At 38.9% G+C, this 26,568-nt stretch overlaps 4 protein-coding genes across 4 annotated transcripts; 3 read left to right on the top strand and 1 right to left on the bottom strand.

Moving 5' to 3' along the window:
- The first annotated feature begins 3,487 nt into the window (after positions 1-3,487).
- LOC125889034 (olfactory receptor 2AT4-like) lies at positions 3,488-4,468 on the top strand. Its single transcript, XM_049576686.1, has one exon. The coding sequence runs from the start codon at positions 3,488-3,490 to the stop codon at positions 4,466-4,468; it is 981 nt and encodes a 326-aa protein (XP_049432643.1).
- A 4,143-nt stretch (positions 4,469-8,611) lies between these two features.
- LOC125888891 (olfactory receptor 2AT4-like) lies at positions 8,612-9,580 on the top strand. Its single transcript, XM_049576524.1, has one exon. It carries the CDS (start codon positions 8,612-8,614, stop codon positions 9,578-9,580), a length of 969 nt encoding a protein of 322 aa, XP_049432481.1.
- A 3,497-nt stretch (positions 9,581-13,077) lies between these two features.
- Positions 13,078-14,043, top strand: LOC125888867 (olfactory receptor 52E8-like). Its single transcript, XM_049576500.1, has one exon. The coding sequence runs from the start codon at positions 13,078-13,080 to the stop codon at positions 14,041-14,043; it is 966 nt and encodes a 321-aa protein (XP_049432457.1).
- Positions 14,044-21,045: 7,002 nt separating this feature from the next.
- LOC125889035 (protocadherin Fat 4-like) lies at positions 21,046-25,641 on the bottom strand. Its single transcript, XM_049576687.1, has 7 exons — positions 25,290-25,641; positions 25,088-25,173; positions 24,805-24,981; positions 24,300-24,427; positions 23,310-23,527; positions 22,961-23,219; positions 21,046-22,460 (listed from the first exon to the last, which is right to left on the bottom strand). Exons 1-7 carry the CDS (start codon positions 25,614-25,616, stop codon positions 21,046-21,048), a joined length of 2,610 nt encoding a protein of 869 aa, XP_049432644.1. The 5' UTR covers positions 25,617-25,641.
- Between the last annotated feature and the right edge of the window lie 927 nt (positions 25,642-26,568).

Below are 26,568 nucleotides of genomic sequence, written 5' to 3' on the forward strand. Positions count from 1 at the left end.
CTCCTCTTAGTCGCGCATGATCTATCATGAAAACCAGTGAGTTCACTACGTCAAACAATGTATTTTGTGGGCTCATAAAGTTTCTCAGGAAAGCAGGCCACAACAAAACTCACCATCATCCCACCATCACCGAAGAGGACTTCATAATATTGAGGAACTCAGAGGCAATGAACCCAAACACCGTGGGGCTTGGTACACAAAGTCTGGTTCGACATCCAGTTACACAGAGTGATGCTAAGCGCCTCGTTCCTGACCGCATCACTGTCGTGACAATAATGACGGTAAAGCACACCCTCTCGTGTAATAATGCTTAAGTGTACTGCAGTACATTCTGAGATGAATCATTTTTAATATAAGTTATAATCAAATGAAAAAGGACATGTTTTTAGACAAATGCATATTATTTCAAAACTTCTCAAGCAATTTTCAGTTGTTCCATTGGCAGATTGTTTTCTCATTACAAGCTATAGCTGTACTATTTTACTTAGAAAATAAGCAGCATAATTTTCAAGTGTAATATGACATCTAACATGACTAGCTTTTGTTGTTGTTTTTCATCTTAGAGCCATCTCCGTCCTTTGCTCCATCCACTGTGCCCACTGTCCCCTCTGTGTTGCAGTTTATTTAAAACAAAAAATAATAAAGAAGATTGTGTTTACAGTAGAAATGATTGGTTTATTTTGTTACTTTTAGTTGGCCTAGATGACATTTGGTATCCCACTTAGTACTATATCACTTTGAATATTAAGTGTAAATCAACCCCAGGCTGCTGTTGTAGCTGAATTTGCTACCATTTCTGATTAAAAACCACTTCTAGTTTTAGTGTATCCGTAATGACAGAGTAGAACATGAAATAACTTATAATAGTTGTGTGAATGATCAATAATCAGTTTTCACTAAATAACAGAGGGCCCCAAAATCAAATCTTGCTTCGGGCCCCATGGAGGCTTGGGCCGGCCCTGCCACATATTAAGCAAGTAGTTAAAACAGTTTTTTATCACCTCAAGAATATAGCCAGAGTTTGCCCATTTTTCTCTCTGGCCAACACGGAGATGCTGATGCATGCATTTATTTCCAGTCGTATTGATTACTGCAATGCCCTGCTTTCTGGTCTTCCCAAAAACAGTATCTCACACCTTACTCTAGAATTCAGCTGCACATGTGCTGACGAGGACCAGAAGGCGGGCTCACATTACACCAGTTTTAGAATCACTGCACCGGCCTCTAAGTCATTCCAAAAGTTAATACAAAAAAACCCACGGTGAGGCAGCTTTCCAGCATTATGCCCCATGTTTATGGAATAGCCTGCCAGAGAATCTGAGGGCCGCAGAGAATGTTGAAATTTTTAAAAACAGGCTCAAGACAAACCTTTTTAATCTGGCTTTTAACTAATGTCCCTTCTATCTTCCTAATTTTACTAATGTAGTATTACTTTTAGTCTACTCTTTATTATTGTATTTACTTTTAGCATGCTCTGCTTTTATCTACTATATATGTTTTAATTTTAATAACACATTTATTTTATGTTACATCTTAATATTTTATATCATTTATTATAGTTTAGTTCTTAACTCCAGTGTTTCCTCAGTGGGAGCTGTCTGCACTGGGGGGCAGCCGCTGGTTCTGGCTGCTGTGGCGCTGGCTTGGAGTCCGCTCTCCCCTGGTGGGGTGGAGGGTTCAGACCATCACCTTTTGGCGGTGACACTGGGCTCTTCCCCTGCCTGGCCCGGGATGCAGGCTCCTGCTGGCGACTGGGTTGCGGGAGGCAGCTGCCACCTCCCGATGCTGACAGCTCTATGTGATGATGTTTCCTCTCTGGTTCTTCTGTGCTCAGCTTTATTTTTATTTTTATTCTTATTTATTTATCTATTTTTTTTTATCACATTGGGATGGGGGGTGAGGGAGGTGAGGGGGTCTGTGGGGGATTTACTGGGGATGGGGGGGCTCTGCTTTTAATATGTAAAGCACTTTGTGCTACATTTGATTGTATGAAAAGTCCTCTATAAATAAAGATTGATTGATTGATTTACTGTTATATATAATATGGATAGAAAACCCAATTGCAATGCTACAGCTTTTTAGAGTACCAAAATACAGATCTGAAAGTGTGCTGTTAGGTTACTTGTTTAAGGTTCAAGAAAGACCAAGGTTCTGATTCAACACGATCTCATCCTTACTCATCATAATGTGAAGATTCAGGCTGAAGTCCGTGGCGCCAGCCGGCAGTTAGGTTTAGGCAACAAAACCACTTGGTTGGAGTTAGAAAAACATTGTAGCTGATGTCAGTCTACTCACGTGACTGACAACTCCCATGACTCATGACTGACGTGACAAAATTACTTATTGGTGACTTGAAGTAGAACAAGAAGAACATTGGTACTCTGGGTCAGATCAAGGTTCTGATTCAACATGATGTCATCCCTACCAATCATATTTTGATGCTTGGGCATAACTAGGGGCAGCCTTCTGTTTTGTATCATGATGTAGGGGGTCAGTGTTTAGGTTTAGGCAACAAAACTACTTGGTTAGGATTAGGAAAAAAATGTGGTTGACGTAAGTGACGTCAGTCACCAACAAATCACATGATCGAATGACTGAATGTTGACTTTTATATTCAAATGTAACACAAACATCGGCCTCTTAGGTCAAAGTCCTAGGCTTGTTGGACACAACTGGCTCTCCTCCCACCAGCCCTAAGTGGACTTTCTCGCTTGTCATACTATGATCAGTACTTTTACCATCTAATATTGATGTGGATGGGTTTACTTTGGCGTCGGTGGCATCATACAGATGCTAAAGGGTGAACTGTGTGTCCGTATCTGATGCTGAGGCCCTCTGACCAAGTAGCATTTTTTGACGCCCTGAGAGTGAGACCAGGCTGTCTGATTGTATAATGAAAAAGTCTATGTATCCTGTTTATCCAAGGAAGTGTTGACTTTTCAACAATTAACCAAGGTCACAATCTTTCTCCAACCTAAACCAGATCTCAGATTTTTATTAAAATAGCCACAGAAAATATAGATATATACATCTTATATTTATAATTTTCATTGATCTGTGTTTTTTTTTTTCTTAATACTGATTTTAGTTTCATCTAAGCTAAGTTCAGTTAAACTCGTTGGAAAGAGGAAAACAAACTAACTAACAAACATATGGCTCTTCAATTCACATAATGGTCCTTTGAGGACAGCCAGATCAAGTCTTGATAAAAGGCTGATATTACCTGGCATCCAGACATTGTAATGAGAGTTTGGATACTGAAATCCGATCCACAGTAAGAGCCGAGCTCAGACAGAGTATGGGAGAGCATGCACTTTTTGATATATGGCATCATTTTTGAATAGTTTGGTGCTGGATATCTCTGTTATATCATATTGCATGTTGGTTGTGTGTTCTGCAATTAATATTCTGAAGGTCTGATCAGTGCTTTTACCTTGCAGGTCTTTCATGTCTTGGTCCTGATAGATTTTTATAACAAATTTTAATTATGATTGCCAATTTAACAAGAATGAGGAGCTTCTTCATTCTTGGATTCCCTGGACTTTCACCACAGTATTATGGACCTGTGTCAGCTCTGCTCTTTTTTGTCTACCTATCTATTGCAATAGGAAATATTTTCATTTTAGCATTTGTGATCTATGAGAAGTCCCTGCAGAAACCAACATATCTGGTCTTCTGTCACCTGGCGCTGAATGATTTCACATTTGGCACCCTGACTCTCCCAAAGATCATAACAAAATATTGGTTTGGTGACAGCATTATTTCATTCTATGGGTGCTTTACACAGATGTTCTTTGTTCACTATTTAGGTTCAGTGACTTCTTTCATCCTGTTGGTAATGGCTCTTGATCGATTTATTGCAATTTGTTTTCCTCTGCGTTATCCCGTCCTCATTACAAACAACATCATATCTGTGCTCTGTGGGTTTGCTTGGTTCATCCCTCTGCCTTTGATGGTAGCTGTTGTACTTTATGTCCTCACGTTACCTTTCTGTAAATCAAATGTCATTGCTCAGTGCTACTGTGACCACATTTCTATAACAAGTCAAGCATGTGGTGAGGATGTTAAAATAGTTACAGTCACTTCTTTGTGTGTAGCCATGTTTTGCCTCTTGCTTCCTCTTGCATTCATCTTGTTTTCTTACATCTCCATCATTGTGGCTATTCTGAAAATTTCAAATGCTGCAGGCCGCAATAGAACCTTATCAACTTGTACCCCACAGATATTTATCACTTGTCTGTTTTACCTTCCAAGATGTTTTGTTTATGTAGCAAATACTGTTGGATTCTCCTTTAGTTTAGATATTCGTATTTTATTGGTACTGTTGTACAGTCTTTTTCCTGCTGCTGTTAATCCACTCATTTATTGTTTCAAGACTCAAGACATTAAGCAGCTGTTGATGAAGAAGCTGAAGAAAACTAAAATTGGAATAAAGATACAATTTTCACATTGTGAAGCTGACAGATGAGGCAGAATGTATAAGCCAACAGCAGGATTAATCTGACACAGAGGAGTTTGTGACATTAAAGACAAATCCCACCTTCACATATTGGGCTTTACACTTCACCTCAAACTTGAATTGTTGCTTTCTGCCAGAAATACATTTCTCCAAAATTTAATCATGGCTTTCTTTTTTCTTTTCTGCATTTTCAGTGCACATGAAAACATAATGCATGAAAACATTGAACAATTTTAGCTTGGCTTTGCTTTTAATATTTTATTTCAATAGGAACAACTTTAGTAATTACTGCACAAAAAATTCTAAACCATGTTTCAGTGGTTAAAATTACATGTAAACGTGTTACAAACTTCAGACAATAAACATTTTTATTCACTTGATTGTCTTGCTATACCAGCTCATTAAAAAAGAACAATTAAGAGATTATTCCTGTCACCTGATGTTTAAAAATATATCCGAACTGGTAGTTCCTCCTTTCCCTGAAGGCAGTAATAGTTTATAATCTAATGTAATTTTTGTTCATTAAGACTAGTTTAAATATGTGTAACTGTTTAATAATTGCAGAATGCCACATGATTTTGTTAATGTTGACCAACAGCACTGGGGACACTGATCAGATGAGCATTGTGTCTTCATGTGTTTGGGTATTTGTTTGGATGTAAATGTTAAAAAACACACAGCCTCTCTTATCTCAGTTTATACATTCTAAAATAAAAAAGTGTAAGGCTTACTTTTTTCACTTATTTAATTTTTATATGACTTGTATTCAGTGTTTCCAAAATGAGATTATGCTATGTAAGATGTGACTGTGCCAAAAATGCCAAAGCAGGTAACAAATTGCTAACAGACAGATGAAACAATAAAATCAGTTGAATATAATAAAACATTTTTTGAATGTATCCATGAGGCTGAATATTCTGAATGAATAGTAGTACTATTACTGCCGAGGATCTGTTGTCCTCACACATCTAGAGGCATTACAGCAACACACACCAGCAATATAATGTGTGTCAAATCCCTCCACTCACATTTATTGTTCTCTGTTCAAGCTGTGCCTTGATGCATGTGGTTGTAGATAAGTGCATGTCAGTGGCACTGTACTATTTCCAAGTGCCAATATCTAAAGGTGGTCAGAAAAAGTAGAAACAAATCAGAACAGAATCAGTAGCTTTTAGATTTGGAGCTTCACTCACTGGTGACTGAGAGCTCTCACCTCTCAAGTCTGCTAAAGCCACAGAAGCAATCACAATGTGATGACAACTTTGTTGACTGCTATTATTGACCCTGTAAACAGCACTGGCACAGGCCTATAGTTTTCTACTCAACAGTCTGAACCTGTAGTTCACTGAACTGATGACAATCAAAAGTAGCACTAAACATAACATTATGAACTGTGATGATGCACATAGAGTTAATGTAAACAATGCAATCAAGTACAACCCTACAGTCCAACAGTAGTCAGTGTTTTGAAATATTTAAACTGAACTGAACACAGTTAAATTTAGCAAAGTGATTTCCACCACAACAATGCTCATCAACTCCTCCAGGAATATTTGCTCCCAGCAGACCCCAGTACCTCATAACTGTACTTAAGTACTCCTTCTGTCTGTACTGTGTATCTAGTCTGTTCTACGGGCATCAATTAATATGTCTAATAAGATAAGATAAGATACAAGATACTAATGACACAACAGGGGCCGGTGTATGTTGCAAGTCAAAAAGAAGAAGTGCTTCGTCAGACAATGTGAAAATCCTCGAGGGGTTTTATTTTTGTGTTTACAAATAGTTTTCCTTTGCCAAGCTTTCAGGTCAATACTCATGATGAACAGTTCCCACTGTTTATAGCTTTAATTCTGCTGAACAGTGCAATGAAGTGTTTTCTGAGCTGAAATCATATCTTTGGTTTTTTTGAGGGGTTTTTTTCAGCCCAGGTGCAATCTTAGGCACTGTATTTTTCTAACATTATAGAAAATGGAAAAAGGGGCGTCGCTGGCTTAGTGGGTAAAGCAGGCGCCCCATGTACAAGGCTGTTGCCGCAGCAGCCCGGGTTCGAGTCCAGCCTGTGGCCCTTGGCTGCATAACACCCCCCCCCCCCAAACACACACACACACACACACACACACACACACACACACACACACACAGCTGTCCTATCTAGTAAAGGCAAAATGCCCAAAAACATATCTTTAAAAAAAGAAAATGGAAAATATTGATAAAAGTGTGACACAACATATGTGTCAAAGCTGTTTTTGTCAGTCATCATATTTCTGATATCCATACAATCCCATTTAATCAAGCATGACAATTTTAAGATTAGAAAGCACAAATGGCATTTTTCATGTAAAAAATTTTGCTTGCTGCACTGGCACTAATTTTGTTAATAAGCATGTCAAGCCAAGTAGTTGGCCCTTTTACATATAACTACCCGCATTAAGTAACAGTGTGAAATAAATCATTTGGGCAGGGTGCAGGGTTATTACAGTTAACTGAAACTAAAGTAAAAACTAAGGTGTGGAAAAAAAAACCCTTTTAGGTAACTAAAATACAAATATAACTTAGACTAGACTAAACAGAAACTAACTGAAATGATATTCATGCATTTTCCGTAACCACTTATCCTGTTGGGGGTTATGGGGGAGCTGAAGCCTATCCCAGCTGACACTGGGCGAGAGGCGGGGTACACCCCGGACAGGGCGCAAGACTATCACAGGGCTAACATATAGAGACAGACAACCATTCATACTCACATTCACACCTACGGCCAATTGAAATGATATTGTGTACTATAAAACAAACCCAAACTTATACAAAATATACAGGAAATGACTTTCGTTTTAATATTCATCAATTTGGTCAAATTTGTAAACACAACAAGCATGAGGAGGTACTGGTGCATATGGTTATTGAGACTGTGAGTCAACTGACTTCACGAAGTTTTGTGTTTGTATTGTAATACCTATTCAGAACTTCTTAAATCTTGCCCCTGACAAATACCCCATATTAAAAAGGTAAAGAAAAACCAAACAGAAACTAAAAAAAACTAAAGTAAAACTAAACATTTTTAACAATATAAACTAAACTGAAACATCCAAACCCAATCTGGAAACTAACTGAAACTAAACTGAACTATAAACTAAAATAAAAAATGAAAAAAAAACCAAAAACAAAAAAAAACAACACAACACTATTAAAAAAACTGGCTGTGGGGTTGCATCGCTTTCCTGTGTTTTATAGTACCATTAGGAGTCACCAACTCGGAGCTTTTCAAGTTCTAAGCATGGTAGGCTTTAATAAAACCAAATGTGTACTTAAGTTTAAGACATTTATACAAATACAATAATCAGTAGAAAAACTACCCATATTCAGTCATTTTAATATGTTACTGTAAGTTTGGCATCAAACATAACTAACCTAAAATCACTGATATAGTGAGGTAAACCTGGAGGAAAACTATTACAGAGATGCACAATTGTAAATGTTTTGCCACTTTATTTTTTCATGATGGAATATTTTTTAGTGTATTGAGGCTGAACATCGATTAACGGTGCTATTTTTAATCTATTTTAAATGGTCTTCTCACTGATGTTAATTAAAGGTTGTTTCAATCTTTATGCAGCTTTTCAATGTATCACTTGTAACGATAAGGAAGATGATATCATTATGTGTGTTTGGGCACTTTAGAGACTCATTTGAGAATATGACCCTTGGAGGATTTGCATGGTCAGACAAAAGAGGGAATGAATATTAGCTGTAACCCAGGGAGTGAACTCAGATTTTAGTTGTGGGCCTGCATCTGAACGGTAAGACACTTTCAGGGACTCTGAATGGAAACCACAACATGTATATTATACAGATGAATTTGCTTTGTTCCCTATATACCTGCTATTGATTGAAAGATAAAAAAGAAATGTAAAAGCTTCTGTCTGAATATGAAAAAACAGTGTTAAATTTCATCACAGAAGCTTTTACCATTCAGCCATAGTTTGAGATAGTGGAGAAGAATGTAAAATGTAATTAACTTTTGGGCTTCAGTTAATGTTTTAATTGTATTAATCGTTCATCAGATTATTAGATAATTAGATCTGTTAAGAGACTAATAATGTACTTGATCTTGCTGAATTATCTTTATCTGCTGATGTGAAATAGGTGATAATGATCTACACCAATTTTACAAGGATAAGAAACTTCTTCATTCTTGGATTCCCTGGACTTTCACCACAGTATTATGGACCTGTGTCAGCTCTGCTCTTTTTTGTCTACCTATCTATTGCAATAGGAAATATTTTCATTTTAGCATTTGTGATCTATGAGAAGTCCCTGCAGAAACCAACATATCTGGTCTTCTGTCACCTGGCGCTGAATGATTTCACATTTGGCACCCTGACTCTCCCAAAGATCATAACAAAGTATTGGTTTGGTGACAGCATTATTTCATTCTATGGGTGCTTTACACAGATGTTCTTTGTTCACTATTTAGGTTCAGTGACTTCTTTCATCCTGTTGGTAATGGCTCTTGATCGATTTATTGCAATTTGTTTTCCTCTGCGTTATCCCGTCCTCATTACAAACAATATCATATCTGTGCTCTGTGGGTTTGCTTGGTTCATCCCTCTGCCTTTGCTAGTGACCATTGTACTCCATGCCCTCACTTTATCTTTCTGTAAATCAAATGTCATTGCTCAGTGCTACTGTGACCACATTTCTATAACAAGTCAAGCATGTGGTGAGGATGTTAAAATTGTACAGGTCACTACTCTCTGTATGGCCATGTTTTGCCTCTTGCTTCCTCTTGCATTCATCTTGTTTTCTTACATCTCCATCATTGTGGCTATTCTGAAAATGTCTAATGCTGCAGGCCGTAAAAGAACCTTATCAACTTGTACCCCACAAATATTTATTACTTGTCTGTTTTACCTTCCAAGATGTTTTGTATATGTAGCAAATACTGTTGGATTCTCCTTTAGTTTAGATATTCGTATTTTATTGGTACTGTTGTACAGTCTTTTTCCTGCTGCTGTTAATCCACTCATTTATTGTTTCAAGACTCAAGACATTAAGCAGACTTTAATAAAGAAGCTGAAAACAGCAAGAATTGGAGTAGAGATAAAAGTTTCATACTAACAACAGACTCATACCTCAGTCATCCTTACACGAATTTGCAAGAAATGTGATTGGACAACAACCACCCAAAAAAAATATATGAGGTTGGCATGATGTATAATGTATTTTTTTTTGTGTAGATTTGCATTTCATTAGTGTAAAGTATGCAGTTCAGATGATAATGATATCTTAATTGTACCTAATGGTAATATCAGATGTAATTGCTGGACAAATACAACTAAACTCTCCTGCTTGCATGTGCACAGCGACACAGGAGAGGGACAGAGAGGCGCTGTGCTGCTGTGAGAGAAGCCACTGACAGCACTGAGCGGGGGGGGGGAGGGCACATGCATGCTTGTATGCTATACCCCCTATTAAAAATATAAGCAATTTAAATGCATGCTCAGCTTTTTAACCATGGTGGTGCAGACTGAGTAGAGCATGTTTTCACCTATACACCATAATAACTTATAACACTAACAACGTTAGCATGAGGAAAATATCTCCCCTGATCAATCCATGCTCTTCTTTATGACTGTGCTGGTTATGTCAAAGCAAGCTACTAATATGCAGATTTGGAAAAATACATCTGCTAAGTGTATTTCACTGGTGTTTGTAACTGTGGGCTGGGACTTAGGTGTGTTTTCAGGGCTGGATTTAGTGATTTGGGGGCCATGTTGCTTTACTTTACACCCTTTCTCTAACTGGGTACGTTGATTTAAGCAGTAATAAAGGCATTTGTCATATCGCTGTGGGTTTGATACTTACTTGTTGGAGGCGCCTCTACAGTACACCTGATGATTTCTTCATGTGATACTTAGAGTGTGTGTGATATATTTATTTACATTTGCACTGCAGGCCTTATACCTGTGCAAATTCTCTTAAAATATTCTCAAAGAATTTTGTATAGTGGTATTTTGGTATTGTTGCATTATAGTGTACTGTGATCTTTTGAATTGTATTTAACTATGCATGCATGTATTTTCCTGTGCTTGTGCATAGATATATTTGAATTATATGTACATGCAAATATATATATTTTTTCTGATTTTTTTTTTTTCACACCTGTGGTGTATCACCTGAGTGTGTCAGGTGACCCTAGGGGGTTGTACATATAGAGGTGTGTATCCACATTCACTTCATGTCTGAAGAATGGCAGGAGCCCGAAATGTTACATCAAATAAATTCTTCAAGGAGCAGCTTCAGGTGTGCAGACTTCATCTTTTATGTCATTCTCACTTTATTGGTCCAGCACCCAGCACCCAGTCTTTTGGGATGTGTGTGCTATCTTTACTGTACCTGTTAATAGGCCTACTCAAAACTTTTTTCCTGAAGTTACACTGTCACTATCTATTAATAGTAAAAATCCTGCATTTAAATATTTAATTTAACTGAAGAGTAAAAACAGGCATTATCAGCACAATATACTTACATAATATTTACTTCACATCTGTTTAAAGGTATAATATGTAGTTTTTCCACATAAAAATTTCTAAAAACGACTAAACCAGTATTATATATTTTGTTTAGTTGTGTACTTTGATTATCAGAAATGTTTCCAACAATTTTTCAAACCCAGATAAATATGAAATATTAATAACAGTTACGGACCGTGTCATTAGGTCGCAATGGCGGCGTAACTCCAGTTACCATAGACATTAAATGAAGGAGAAGAAGAAGAAGCAGCAGACCGGATGAGACGTCAGAGAATGAACGTTACTGTTGCTAGGCTAAGGTAACTCGTCATGGATCATGATTATGCATTGACGGTTGCTGCACCTTCTGACACCAAAGCTGTCCTGGTAAACAAGCCGGTAAAACGGAAACGTACGGGTCAACCAGGCGATCCCAGAAGAATTTGGGATAAGAAGAGAGCTAAATCCACGATAAATATTGGGCCTTTCCGAGATGGAGAGATCTTTGTGAAAATCTAGAACTACAATTCGACGTCGACCTCGCGTGTGTTCTACTAGACGGGTAAGCAAACATCTGGCTGATGTTATGGAAATATTAATCATTTCCACGAGTGTATTGCAAGCACTGCTGCCTGCCGGGACACCAGCGCTCCGGCCAGTGACCACCGCTGCGAAGCGGTGTGGAGCAGAGGCTGGCTAACCACAACATCTAACAATAGGTTTCTATAATGCTGAGCTGATGCCGGTAAATGAACTGCATTTATAAAAGAGGCAGAGGAATAGCTAAACATAAGACGCACTGAGCAAGAGAGAGCAGCAGAGAGGGAGAAGCCATCGCTAACTGTAAAGCTAAGTAACTAGCAGTTTGTTCAAATAACCAGCAGATTGCTAACCGCTCAGCTAAAGTAAGTAGCATTTCTGAATAGAGTGTAAATACCTGAGGTTAGTGAGACAGTCGCTAAAAAAGAGAACCATGAATTTAACACACGGAAAACCGGACATTATAATCAGTTTATAAAAAAACCCCGGACGGGATGTGAAAAGTGGACATGTCCAGGCAAAAGAGGACGTTTGGTCAGCCTAAGTAACGTTACTACTGATAGTTAGATCAGAGTTTGACGATCCAATGTAGGTACCAGATTGCCTCGGGCTGCTACACCAGCCGATGGACTCATTTGCATAAAGTGAAACATAAAGTGAATATAACTTCAGTAATATACCTCGTCCATGAGCATTTCTCTGCTGCTGAAGCTCGCTCTGCCAAAAAAACTGCCACGGTCGGTTTCAGTTACACGGAGTGAGGAACGTTAGATCTGTATCTGTTATATAAATACAACTCCCATGATCCCACGCCACTTCATGACGTCATCCAACGCCGTCTTCTGTTATTGTTTTGGTTTGAGACCCCTAGCGGCAGAAAATTACATATTGCACGTTTAAGGTGGAGCTTTCAGTTTTTGTATAATGCTGAATAGTTTAAAAAAATGTAATGTTAGACCTACAACATTATTCTACGGAGACTGGGAGGTGACATGCATATGTTAATTTTTTTAAAACGCACGCAAATTAATGCATTAATTCATTGTGTAGTCATTGTGTAGTCCATTGTTTTACATGTTTGACATGTATATTCTTATGCTGTGGTTCTGGCAGAAGCATCTGTACAGATTTTCCCTGATGTAGCTGCCTATTGTTCATGGCTGCAAGCCACTGAATGGAAAGTAAATAATATTTTAGTAACTCTTTTTACTCTGTGTAGAATGGGTGGAACTCATTTGGGAATGTGACCCAGTGGGATCTCCCTGTTGTCACATATTATACTGCCATGTCAAACAACATGCTCAGCACATATTAGGTGGCATGACAGTGGGATGTAGCTATTACATTCATGGAGGCAGATCTACTAGGTAAGGTCTACTCCACAGATCCTCCACAGAACAAATGGACACTATAGTGAGTGATGTATGCTTCTGTTTGCAAATATGAAGTAGTTGGGTGTATTGTTAATGCTTCCGTATCATTTATAATTTTCTTAACTTGTCCCATCACATAACCACTTTGTGTTTTCTATTTGATAGGTTGTTACTGTTAATTCACGTGATTATGTTCTACACAAATGTAACAAGGATAAAGGATTTCTTCATCCTGGGATTTGCTGGACTTTCACGGGAGTATTATGGACCTGTGTCAGCCCTGCTCTTTCTTCTCTTCTTGGCTATAGCTGTAGGAAATATTTTCATTTTAGTGTTTGTGAAATGTGAAAGGTCTCTCCACAAACCCTCATATCTGATCTTTTGCCACTTGGCACTAACTGACTTAGCATTTGGGACTATTACTCTGCCAAAGATTATATCAAAATACTGGTTTGATGATGGCATTATTTCATTTTATGGATGCTTTGCACAAATGTATTTTGTCCATTTTTTAGGGGCGACTCATTCTTTTATCCTGATGGTGATGGCCCTCGATCGCTTCATTGCAATTTGTGCTCCCCTGCGTTACACTGTGCTTTTCACAAACACCACTGTTTCTGTGCTTTGTGGAATATCATGGTTTATACCAGCGTCATGGATGGTGGGTATAGTTTTTGATGCTCTTACTTTGCCTTTCTGTAATTCAAACACAATTTTGCAGTGCTATTGTGACCATATAACAATAACAGTGCTTGGATGTGAGAATGTACGAGACGTTCAGGTCATTGCATTTGGTCTTGCCATGTTTAGTTTGTTGTTGCCTCTGGGTTTTATCATCTTCTCGTATTTTGTTATCATTGTTGCTGTAATAAAAATGTCCAACTCCGATGGCCACCACATCAGGGCTCTGTCTACGTGCACACCACAGCTTCTCATCACAGGTCTATATTACATGCCGAGATGCTTTGTTTATCTTGCAAATAATGTGGGATTCTCTTTGAGTGATCCAGTTCGTATTGTTGTTGTAATGCTGTACAGTCTTTTACCTGCTGCTATCAACCCAATAATATATTGTTTCAAAACCAAGGATATCAAAGAAAACTTGAAGAAGAGATTTTTGATGAGGAAAATTAATATCAGCACAAATAAAGGATAGAATACAACACGGTCAATGTGCAACTGATAATATAGGGGAGCAATGTGCAATATATGACATCAAGTAGTATGCTATTTACTTTTGCTGGATCCAATGTGTTACATCTATGTTTACTTTTAAGTCACTGCATGGTCAGATTCCTCAGTACAATTTCTATGAGCCACAACACAGCCTGTGATCCTCAAGCAGGGGCCCCCTCAAGCCATGTTATAAGTTCACTGAGCTGTTTCTTTGTTGGGTCTCTCAGCTCTAGATCTACTTTCCTAGTCAGGGAGCCAAATCAGAATGAACTTACATTCCATCATAAAGCCTCTGTTTTTAGTAGATTATTGTAACAACGTTGTGCTTTGCAGGCATGAAAATGGGTCAGGGGTGAAAAAGTGAAAAGGATACAAGACCCGGCACCTGCTAGGGGGTCCCGGGTTTATGCTCTTTGATTGTTTTTTTTTGTTGTTGTTGTTTTTTTGGTGGAAAAATTAGCTTCCAAATGCTCATATCTGATTTCTTTTAGATTTACTCTAGTGGTGATCACATGCAGAATTACAAGATTGCACAAAAACAAAAGTATGAATGTATAACTAAGTACAAATAAAGTATCTTTACATGTTCACAAATGTTGTATAAGAGACGAGACCAGGGGCGGACTGAGACACAAATTCAGCCCTGGACATTCAGGCGCACCGCCCCACACACCGTCCCACACGTTCCTACCTATAATCCTCTATATGCTTGTACACACTACACAAACGCTGTCCTGAGAATCAACTGCATAATCATAATTAGCAGTTATTGTTTAATTCCAGACTATAAAATAAATGCAATAATGAATTGGCCACAAATGGCGATGTGCTTATTATTTAACTTAAAATAAGAGCATATGATTCTATAATCCTAATGCACCTACACTGATTCTATGTATGTGACAATAAAGCCTGAACTGAATCTAATTTTATGCACAATATAATTGTCTACCCTTTTAGTTAACTTATTACTACAACAAAAAAATCCCACTTAATACTACAAAAGAGGTTTTCCTCAGGCTAAAATGTAATGCATAGTAGGCTATGCCTTCACATTGCACCTGTCATATTTCTGGTCTTATCCTCCTCCTCATCACAACTGGGGTTAGTCTGTCCCTCAGCTTCGTTGTCCTTGGGACTGGGAGCACCACCTAACGTTAATTGTGTGAATCCACAGGAAAAAAGCAAGCACATATTTTCTTTTAGTACAGGTTTAAATTATAATGACCTTATGCAATACCTAGTAGGCTAGTTGGCCTCTTATAACGGACACCTAGAAGAAATACTCAATTTGCCAAAGCCAGCGTTAGCTGACGTTAATGCACCTGCTATAATGGCACTGTCGTCTCCAGCTCCATCTCCGTCATTAGCAACACCAGCAGCCTCAGCCCGTCAACCAACGCCGCGGCCAAACAGGTCGTTATTTTGGAGCACTTTGCTGCCTCTTCTTGTAAAGATTTAAGTTTTTTATTTGAGTTTTCTGCACGCCACTTTTTTTCCCGGCTTTATCCATGTTTTATGTCTAACGGTCAAACTAGCCTGTCTGCCATGAGTAATGACTGATGACTGCAGCTGAGCCAATCAGATTTCAAGAAAAATGTGAGCTTATCTCCTCCTTCAAGCATCAACACACAAGACTGACACCTACGTCCCCATCTTTTTTTCTGTGGCTTCGCTCCACAGACCCGAGACCAGAAAAAAAATTCCCATTGGATCTACACGATTCAGGTAAGTTACCTATTTTGTATTCAAAACAGCGAATCAAAAGAGATATTTTCATGCCTGGCTTTGGTCCTACTCCATTTTATTTGTTTGTTTAATTCTTTTTGTCTATATTTTCTTGTTAGGTATTTTTTGTGTCATTGTAAAGTAAGCAGTAAATTTGTTTTTAAGTGAACAAATCAAATGTATTACAGTGTTCTTTGTTTTTTGTAAAATAAACTAATTTTCTATTAGCACCTTGTGTCCATAGTAATCACATTTCAACCTTCAAGATATTGCTGAAGAATTTTTCTGGCCAAAAACTCTCTCTCTGTCTTAACTCCTGCAAACTACAAAACACATCTGTTAAATAAACATTAAGGGCCCTATTTATATGGTCTAAAATGCAAAGTGCCAGGCGTGCAGCGCATGGGCGTGTCCCAGTCACTTGCTAGTTAGACAGCGCGTTTTCAGACTGTGCACCATGGCGGAGAGTCTAAAAGGGTTGGACTTACTCTATGAATTAGTCATGGGTGTGTTTTGGGCGTATCATTCAATAAGCCAATCAGAGTGTCACCTCTCATTCCCTTTAAAAGAGGGGCGATTGGAGCGCATGGCAGAGAGCTAGTTAGATGGCAGACCTACCAACTGCAAAGAGTGAGTGTTTTACAGCTGAGGAGACGATAAATGTATCTCTATATTGACTGTCCCATCACATCTGATGTCAGATCAAAGGGGATTGGCACCATTTGGCACGCGTAATGGAAACCCAACCTGATTTGATTAACACACCTGCAAACTAATAAGTTCATATCCCTCTCAGCCAATCACAAACAGCCACAGCATAGGGAGTCAGTGTATTCTATATTATATAAGAAAAGAAACAAGAGTGAGACTGCGAGAGAGAAAGAGGGAGCGCGTGCATGAGAGAAACGCTGTCAACAAATTGAAAGTTATTCAATTTTATTTTAACCCGGGAGGTTACAGAGCCCAGCTCCCTCTCCAGCATCCTGAACCCCCCTGCCTGAAGGTGCAGGAAGGGCTGGACCCGTGGCTGTCTGGTCTGGCTGCACGCTGGCTGCGGAGCTGGGGTCATCCTCCTCCTCCTCCTGACAAGATGATCTTCAGTTTTACGTTCTAAAAGCTTTTTTTTTTTTTTACATATACATTTGTACTTGTAGGGCTATAAGTTTACGTTTTTAGTTCACAGAAGCTGGTTATTGTTGTGTTTATGCCAAAATAAATTTTATCAAATGTTTTCACATCTTTGATTTTGTGATTTACATGCCAAAATGATCACAATTCAATTGGGAAAGACAAGTTCATTTTACAGGATCATCAGCCCGTGGAGGTCTGCTCGCAGTTCCGTATATTCGGACACTGCGAGCTGGCTTATGATGATCATTATTACTGCAATTAGAACGTTCTGATTAATGACTGACCATTAAGACATGTTTCTGATAAATATTGTAATGTGCACAATAATAACCTTTGACATTGTAATCATATTTTTATTTGTTATCTTTTGCATATTTGTGGCTGCTCCGCGTGTGTCTGAGCAGAGTGCACGCACGTTGTGCACCCGCCTAGAGACGCATATTACTAACTTGTTTAACAGCGAAACACTGCGCCGTTGACTTTAGACCAGGTTTTTGTTGGTCACTGGCGCATTTACTTTTTACGTCATCTAAGTAGCAACGCGCCATGACTGCGCCTGACCACTCCTTATTTTTAGACCAACACACCCAGAGAAGCGCAAGTTCATTTGGTAGTTAGACAAAGAGGGCGCAGGGCGTGAAAATGACAACTGCGCCTGCATCTAAATAGGACTCAATATAATGAGTTCAACACTGAGAACAGGGGAGGCACAGCTTCAGGCCAAGAGTTCCTCTTCTGTGCACTGGTCAGTTTTGCTAATCTTTATAAACAGATATCTGCATATGAATTAAAATACATAAAAAAAAATGGGTTCTAAGATTGCATTTTAGCCAATTCCTTTTTTGCTCTCCACGTGGACTGTTTACCCACTGCTGAAACATGATTGTTAACCCGGACTACAAACCAAAAGCAGTCTTGTACTATTGCCCACAGATTTGGAATACAACTGCTATTTCCAAACGGCACAGATTAAGAATGCAGTGCATGTATTGTATGACCCCCTCCCTTCTGACCTTGTATGTGGAATTTGATAGCTGTGTAAAGAAGTATGCATATTTTACTGTCAAAATACATCTGTATTTTTTTAGGTCTAAATGTATTTTTTTGAACCAATTCTGTATTTTGACTGGCCCTGATAATCTTGAAGTTCAAATTATGTAACTTATTACTATTAGATTAGATTGGGTAAAATATGAGGCATTTCATCTTGATCAATTTAAGCTACCCTGCTGCTACAGCTCACTAAACACCGGCTGGCAGGTTGTAGTACCTTTAAAAAAAGTGTTACAACTAACCCCAGTGACAACTGAAGACATTTTCTCTTACTCCTTTCAGCATGCCAGGAGAGTTGGTGAAAAAACCTAATAGGGGCATGCTACTGATGAGGTGAGGCAGGGAAAGACAGTTTGGTCTGTCCCCAAACAATATCTGCCATATGATATTGAGCAGACTGTACAAAAAAAACAAAAACAAACAACAAAAAAACTGTTTTTATCCCACCTCGCCATTTACTGCCACTTAGCAAGTGGTCCTGCTACTAGGTAGCCTCCTGTGTCTGTTCTGGATGTTCACAGATGTTTTCTCAATTATAACATGCACTGTGTCTTTTCAAAACACATTTCCATTTTCACAGGAAATGTACAGTTTCTGCTCGTTACATGCATACAGTCTCTCTCTCTTTTTTTTTAAATAAACGTACTACTTAGGTAAAGCACTTCATCTTTTTTCATTCATATGACACAATTCTTGCATAAAATGCAACACAAAGTGATGAACATTAAAGACAATCAAAACATTTGTGACAAAAAAAAAGATAAACATGTATGATACAAAATAAAAATAAAAGATGAATTAAAATTCAGTCAAAACTGCAGGCGAGGACAAGATAAAACAACCATCAATCAAAAACATATTTCAGGAGAAAGCAATGGTAAATAGATTTAGAATGGTTTCCAGTGACATCAAAAATAGCTGGTGCCCAGTGCACATCATACTCCTGTGAAGAGTGTCTCGGTGTCGGTGTCTGACATCCACTGACAAAACTTTGGTATTTGTTGCCAGCTAGTGATGTGTCGGTCACGAACCGGCTCTGTGAAGTGAACGACAGAAGCTGATTGGGAGCGGCTTTGGTTTTGTTTTTTTTTGTTTGTTTGTTTTTTCTGTTCAAGCCGCACGTGATTGGTCAATATGTGTGGTGTCGTCTGTGTGTCCGCGGTGAGCAGAAAGGGGAGGGCGGGGGTTACAGGCACACACAGCACAGTGAGCACATGAACAGGAGGGAGGGAGACAGACAGAAAAGAGAGCAGGCGCACAGAGAGAGACAACGTGCTGGAAAGGTTAAAAAAAAAAAAAGATTAAAATGTCATATCCAAACAACCTGCACATGAGAACCGTTCATCCATCAGTGCAATTGGAAGCAAGCAAGCCTGCTATTAATGAAGGTGCCAGTGTGTCTACTGCAACTGCAGTTTTAGTTATATTCTGTTGTGATTCTGTAAACTTCTCTATGTTGTTTCACTGTAAATAGTTACAAGTTTAAGATAGTTAAGTGTAGTAAAAAGTTCAAAGTTTAAAATAGTTAAAAGTTTTTTTGTACTTTATAATTTATTTTTTGTAGCAGAGTATATAATGCCATACAAATGCCATACAAATACTAAACATTTGATGCAATGTATTTTTTTTTTACATTCGTAATTTATTTTACACTTAATTTTATATTATTGTTGGTAATAAATTAATTTAAGCAACAAAAATCTGAGGAGCCACTTGGGAACCAAAAGAGACGGCTCTTTTTAGTGAGCCGAGCCAAAAGAACTATTGCCAGCTGCCTCAGAAATAGCCGCCACCTGGTGTGTATCAGACCACAGCATAAGGCACCTCTGTGCATTGATATCTGACACCAAAATCACTGACAAAGGGCTGGTAGTTGACGAGTTGGGAGTGAGAATGGGCTGGATCAATACAGCTGCCTTGTGTGGGCTATCACAGCAGTCACAAAGCCAAAGAGCAGCAAGAGGATGTCTTTACTGATTACTGCTCAGTCCAGTAACCAGTCAAGCACACATGTATCTTGGACTCTCTTTATGTGAGGTATTGAGCATCTGACAGGCTCAGGTTAGCAGGTTAGACCTTCATAGAAATTGGTTATTAGTGTATGTATCAGATTTTATGTGTATATTTTGAAATTGTGTGATTTTTATACTTCACTCATATTGTTACTTTTTACTCCAGGCTGTGTTACAACTTAACCCAGTAGTGGGGCAGGTTGTAACAATGGAACTCTTGACATTTACCATCAGTAAATTAACTTTTTAATACAGTTGGAGAAGTTGGAAACATTGTTATTTGTAATAGAGAAATAAGAGTACTTCACGCCAAAATTTGAGAGCTCTAACACAAGAATTCAGCAAGTTATAGGTGCTGAGACAAAAACTGTTACAGTCATACCCGGTCTCCCCCAGTATCTCTGATATCTTTGCTTTTTTTAGCCTTTAGCTTTGCTGCTCCACTGCCCCACCATGTTTTATCCATGTCACTTGACTTGTGGTCATCATCATGATACAGGCACAGTCAGCAAACCCATCACAATATTTTTCTTATTGCAAATACATTTATTGGTTAGTATTTCAGCATACAGAATTACTTAATTTATTTATTTGATTTGATTAAAAAAAAAAAAAAAAAAAAACAGGCTTTGCAACCAGCGGAGACTCAAGGACCTTTACCATCATTTCCCTTGGATTTTGAAGCATCAAAGAAAGATCCAAGGCAGACCTGTGCAACAGAGTGTTTCATCTTAACATTCAGCATTTCAGACCACTCCATTCAATACGTTGACAGAGTGATCTCTCAGGGGCCTATTAGCTTGTCTTCTCTCTTTACAACATGTACAACATAATGTTTTGCTATAGCAAATTTCATTGACAACCAGCATTGTATCTAATAGGCTACATCACCAAAGACATCATTTTACTGCCTGTTTAGAACGTGGTCAAAGTCCAAACTAAAACTTAGAATTTTCATGACATTACTTATCATTAATGAGTTTTGATACATCACAGTTATTTTAATAAAGTAACAGTATTTTCCACCTAACCCATTAGCAACACCTATATTATGACGATCAAATAATTTCCTCTGTGTCACTCTGCATATCATTATGACTGGGGTCACTGGGTAGGTTTGCTATATCCTCAAAGACTGGAGCATAGCTGCTAAAAGGTAGTTGCATATTTAAAATATTTTCCCACTGCTCAAACATACTGGAGGGAGCACTGTCAACTTCATGCTGACCTGCAGCAGAGTGACAGGTGTGCTTCAAAAATGAGCTGAAAGGCAGGTTGCTTTGTTGTCTGATGCTGCCTGCTGACAGGGATGACTGATCATGTATACATTTCCTGCTGATAGAAAAGTGCCCACACTCAGACTCCGAGCAGGTGAATGTGCTGTCTGTTTCACTGTCAGATGAGGCACCAGTCATCATAGTGGACTTGGTGGGTCCAGACCTCGGGGATGCTCGATGTGACATTGTTTTATCCTGTGGAGCATTGAGTTTACTAATCTCTTCAAAAGTAAGGCATTGTACAGGTTCCAGGAAGTCTGCTTGCAAGAACCTTCTTTTGTAAGAAGGCGGTGTACGCTGGGTCTGCCCTGCATCAATCCTAGTCAACAACTGTTTGTTTAGGAGAGCCACATCTTGAGGCTTCGTAGGACTTTTTGCCCTCTCCTCACTGGAGTGTTCTTTCTTAAATCCTGATAATAGCATCCTCAAATCTCCCCACCGTTTAGGATCAGCTTTCACACACTTTGTGCTGTACATATGTTTGTGCCAGCTCAGCTTTAGCGAGGCAGTGTCTGAATGTAGTGCACTGGAGATGCTGCCGATTTCATAATATTCCAGCTCACTGTCAGGCACCGGCTGAACACTTGACAAACCGGCATCACCGTAAAATTCCCCACCCAACCTCTGCTGATCAGCACTCACTGGGTCGTGTTGTTTCTCTTTTTCTGCAGATGCAGCATCTGTGAGCATTCTAGTGTCATCAAAGCAGAACGCTACATTGTCTGTCCCATGTTCTGTTTTCTGTGGCGAGGTATCACTCTGACACTTCACAGTCTGCTGCCTCGCTCTGTAAAGGGCGACAAACATTATTATAATCACCAAAATGGTGATTAGAGGAAGAATCACAGCTATGAGCCACAGAGGAGCGCTGCCCTGCTCCTCAGAGCATCGATCATTGCTCTCTGTTGTAGAGATGCAGACATCACAGGTGTGGTCAGAGATGTTATACAAACAGATGCAGGATCTGTTCTGCATGGCAGGTCCACACGCACTCCATCGGTTTTGACAGTGTGCTGAGACACAGCGCCTCCTGGTGGTGTTCTCCTCAGAACAGGGCGAGGGGAGGCAGACACCATGAGAGCTGCAGTTCGACTGGACCAGAGTTGTGCTCGGGTAGACGTCCACCATCGTGCTGTGTCCACTGAGAGGCAGAGTGTAATTGCTCACGTTGAAATACTGCACACATCCAATGAATCCTGCCATAAAAACAGTTAAGTAAAGTTTATTATAGATGTAAAGAAAAAGGACTGAATATAGCTCAAATCTCTATTCCCACACCAAACAAAGAGACACTTAACCTGAAGAAACCTCCTGTATGGAGTGAAAAAAAGCAATATGTTGCGATGTTCCGGCCCTCGTCAGCTGAGGATCTGCCCTAAAATCATTTTACTTTGGCTTATACACAACAAAAATGCCCTTTTCTTTTAGATACAGCATCTTTATCTGTTAGCGTGCCTTGTATGATACACCTACATAAACACACTGTGTATTCTTGACCTTGATTGACAGTACATGTACTCTGTAGTATGTGGCCAAGATGCATTCAATGCAACAGAAAAATAATACATTATCATTATGGCTACTTATCTAGGTAAGTGAGTGAATGGAAAATATAAGAGCCGACATTTGTAGGTCTTATAATATCTAGTTCAAACATTAACACTTCATTTGTCAGCTGACTGCTATATAAATTTACCTGACTGTTGAAGCTTTGAATCATCTGTGAGAGCTGCACCAAAAATGATCTTTTCCACACTAACAGGAGTGAGATCCATACTGCGGCCAGTAATGTTCAAGACAGATTTACCATCTAGAACCAGAAAGATGTTTTGTCCATTGCTGAACAAGGAGAGGACATGCCAGACCCCGTCAGCTACAGGAGAGTCCACAGTCAACTCTGACAGGTGTCCTGATAGTGTATCTTTGGAAATGTACACAGGCTTTCCGTCTTTTATCTGAATTGGACAGAGAAAAGCAACACATTTTACACTATGAACATAAATCCAAGATGAATAAGTATCTGGATAAATGCATTCCATACTTACCGTCAGCACTGTGTATCCTGTCTGTCCAACAATAAATACTAACACTCCATGATCCTGGGTCTTGAACTTGATGTTAATCACTGTTCGGTCTCTATTGTTTCCCTTTTTTTCATCATCCAGCAAGTCCTTCAGCAGGTAGTCTCTCTTGAATCGCTCCTTGATGACATACTCAATGTAGTCATTGCCATTAAATCGCAACACAAGCTCCTCTGACATTTCTATTCAAAATGACAGAGCACAGGAAAAAGGAAGATTAAATTTAAAGGGACAGTTAACCCCAAAATCGACAGTCCATTTTTTCCTCTTACCTGTACAGCTATTTTTCAGTGTAGATTATATTGGTTTGAGTTGCAGAGTACTGGAGAAATCAGCTGCAGAAATACTTTCTGTCCAATCTGATGGAACTAGATGGCACTTGGCTTGCGGTGCTCAAAGACCGCTCGAAAACATCTGGAAAAACTCAACAGCAATGTCTCATTCCAGAAATCACGTCCGGAGACGGAAGCATGCATCTACTGCTAGCTCACATAGCATCAACTAACAATGCTAACATAACATGCAACTCAGCCCTTGAGGATGTGATTAATGTTTACATGACTGGTTGTCATGAGCACTTGTCCATGAGTAGATGGACACTTCTTTTGCACAGTGATGAGGTAGTTCCTACATGAAAATACTTACAATAGTGTCTGTGGAATCTCTTGTGTAAACCATCATGATATCTGAAAATTGCTTTTGAGTTTTTCAAATGTATTTTTGGCGCTTTGAGCACCACAAGCCGAGTACTGTCTAGTTCCACTATATTGAAGAGAGGGCAGACATTTCTGTGGCCGATATCTCCAGCATTTGGCAACTCAAACAAAAACAATCTAGACTGATAAACAGCACTACAGGTAGGCCTAAGAGGAAAAAATATGTGGTTTTGATTTGGGGTGAACTGTCCCTTTAACATAATAAAAAACAGTCCTGTGACTTAAAAGATATCTCTACCTTTAGCGCAGTTGCTTCCAGTAAAAGGGCTTTTGCAGTCGCAAAGATAGTCAGACCAAAGGTCACGGCACATGCCACCATTCTTACATGGATTGCTGTGACATGGTGATGGTGTTGTCCGAGGACATCTTTATGAAACAAAAATGAGTCACAAAGACAAATTGCTATAATGAGGACATGTACAAACATAACAGTCAGATACATTTTTCTGTGTTATGTAAATAAGCTAATAATGTAGTTTTTCTAAGATATTTCCATGCTTCATGTTTTTTTTTGTTTTTTTTTTTACATTTTGCATTTATAAGATGAGACTGTGGAGAGATGTTAGCAAGTGAGTTGGGATAGAGGGGTTATGATGTACAACGAAGGTCCCCAAACCAGGGATGTTGTGACCACAAGATCAGTGTTCCAAACCGCTACACCACCAAGACACTGATAATATCGTTTAAATCATAGACCCTCAAAGTTTATTATTATACTGGGGAAGTGTGTGTTATATGCTTACCTATCTAGGATGTTATATGTTGCAAGGGCCATTGCAGGTCGCAGCAGGATGCCATTCACATGAATGTTACGAATGCATCCAGTGAAGTCATGTGTTTTAATCTGAGCAGGATGCAGTAAAATAGATTCAAAAGTCCTTGTTCCTCCAAATGTCATATTACTGCCAACATCTAGTGTTCTGGTTGTAGGAAAAAACAGAGAGAGGTTATTCATAAACATTAAAACACAGCTAAAACCAGACATTATAAATTGTGAGACACTGGTAATTCTTATTTCACCATTACCTCATTAAGCTCCTGCCATCACTTTGAGAAAAACAAAATCCACTGTTTTCAACATCTGTGCAGTTGTCCACATCCAGAGAACCCATCTGTGAAATACAAATAGGGCTACATTAGTCTTTTCAGATTTACTTTTCCATTCTAAAAATGCTATCTTATTAACTCTGTGTGTGTGTGTGTGTATGCACAGACATCAAAAACTCACATTCCCAATCCTCCTGACAGTGACACTGTGAAAATATCCATCTGCCACTTGCTTTTGTGTCTGTAGCCTCACAGGTCCTGAGCCCAGGTCATAAGAGAGATTTATGGCCCCATCTAATATCTCCAGTGCAAAGAATTCCCTGCTGGTTGATCCTCCATGGTTGTACAGGAGCAGGGAGTTCCTCTGCACCGTTGCAAACTCTAGAGAGATTAAATTAGTCCTGCGATCCAATGGGGGGAACTCCATGAAGGACAGCTCCTCAAAGCCATAACTGTGCTCCTCGCAGTGGACTCCACTGACTCCTACAGTCATGATGAAACACAGCATTTGTACATTTATTGAAGCTTGGAAAAGTTAGGGTATAATTCATTAAATATAAAGGAACAATTCTAAATATTGCAAACTACACGTATTCACTTTCTTGCAGAAATGTAGATAGGAGTGATACCACTCTCATATTCTGGCAATTAAATATAAGGCTACAGCTAGCAGTCAGTTAGCTTATCTTAGTACAAAGACTGTGAATGGGGGATAGCAGTTAGCCTAGCTCTGTGCAAAATACGAGGGGTAAAATTGTGTAATTTCACAGGGAGGTTATGTGCCAGACTATTTCTTGGGTGGGCACATAAGAAAACTAGTTTATATTGAAAATTGTCTCTTTTTTTTAGGGGGATTACTTACAGATTACTTCTGATTAAGTACACTGGTACCTTTTGTCTCATCTTGCCTTGCAAAGAATCCGAGCCAAGAAATAATCCAGCACATTATCGAACACACAAAATATGACAAGTTATTTAGTGAGATGTATGATTTGTTAGCTTTTAATAGATCCAAGCTAGCAGTTAGTCTGTTTACAGTATTAGTGGTATGCTACACTAACCTAACCCAGTGCTGGCCGTGGCCTTATGTTTAACAGACCAACACAAGAGTGGTATTGATCTTCTTATCTAACTTTCTGCATATAAACATACAGTATTTCCTAAAATGTTTAATTTTTGCTTTTAAAAAAAAACGCCTTTATACATTATTCTTACCAAAGGGGCAATGACAAGAGAATCCTGTCTGTGAATTGATGCAGCTACCCTGAACACAGGGGGCTGATCTACAGTGGTCTATGAACTGCTCACATATTTCTCCTGAAAAAATAGTAAAGCCCAGACTTTGAAAATATTCTGTAATCTATCCATGTAGAGTAATCTAATTTTTTAATACACAACAAAGTCTACCTTCAAATCCAGGCACACAGTGACAGCGATATCCATCCACAGTGAGAACACAA

This window comes from Epinephelus fuscoguttatus, linkage group LG5, assembly GCF_011397635.1.
Source record: "Epinephelus fuscoguttatus linkage group LG5, E.fuscoguttatus.final_Chr_v1".
NCBI classification, from domain to species: domain Eukaryota; kingdom Metazoa; phylum Chordata; class Actinopteri; order Perciformes; family Serranidae; genus Epinephelus; species Epinephelus fuscoguttatus.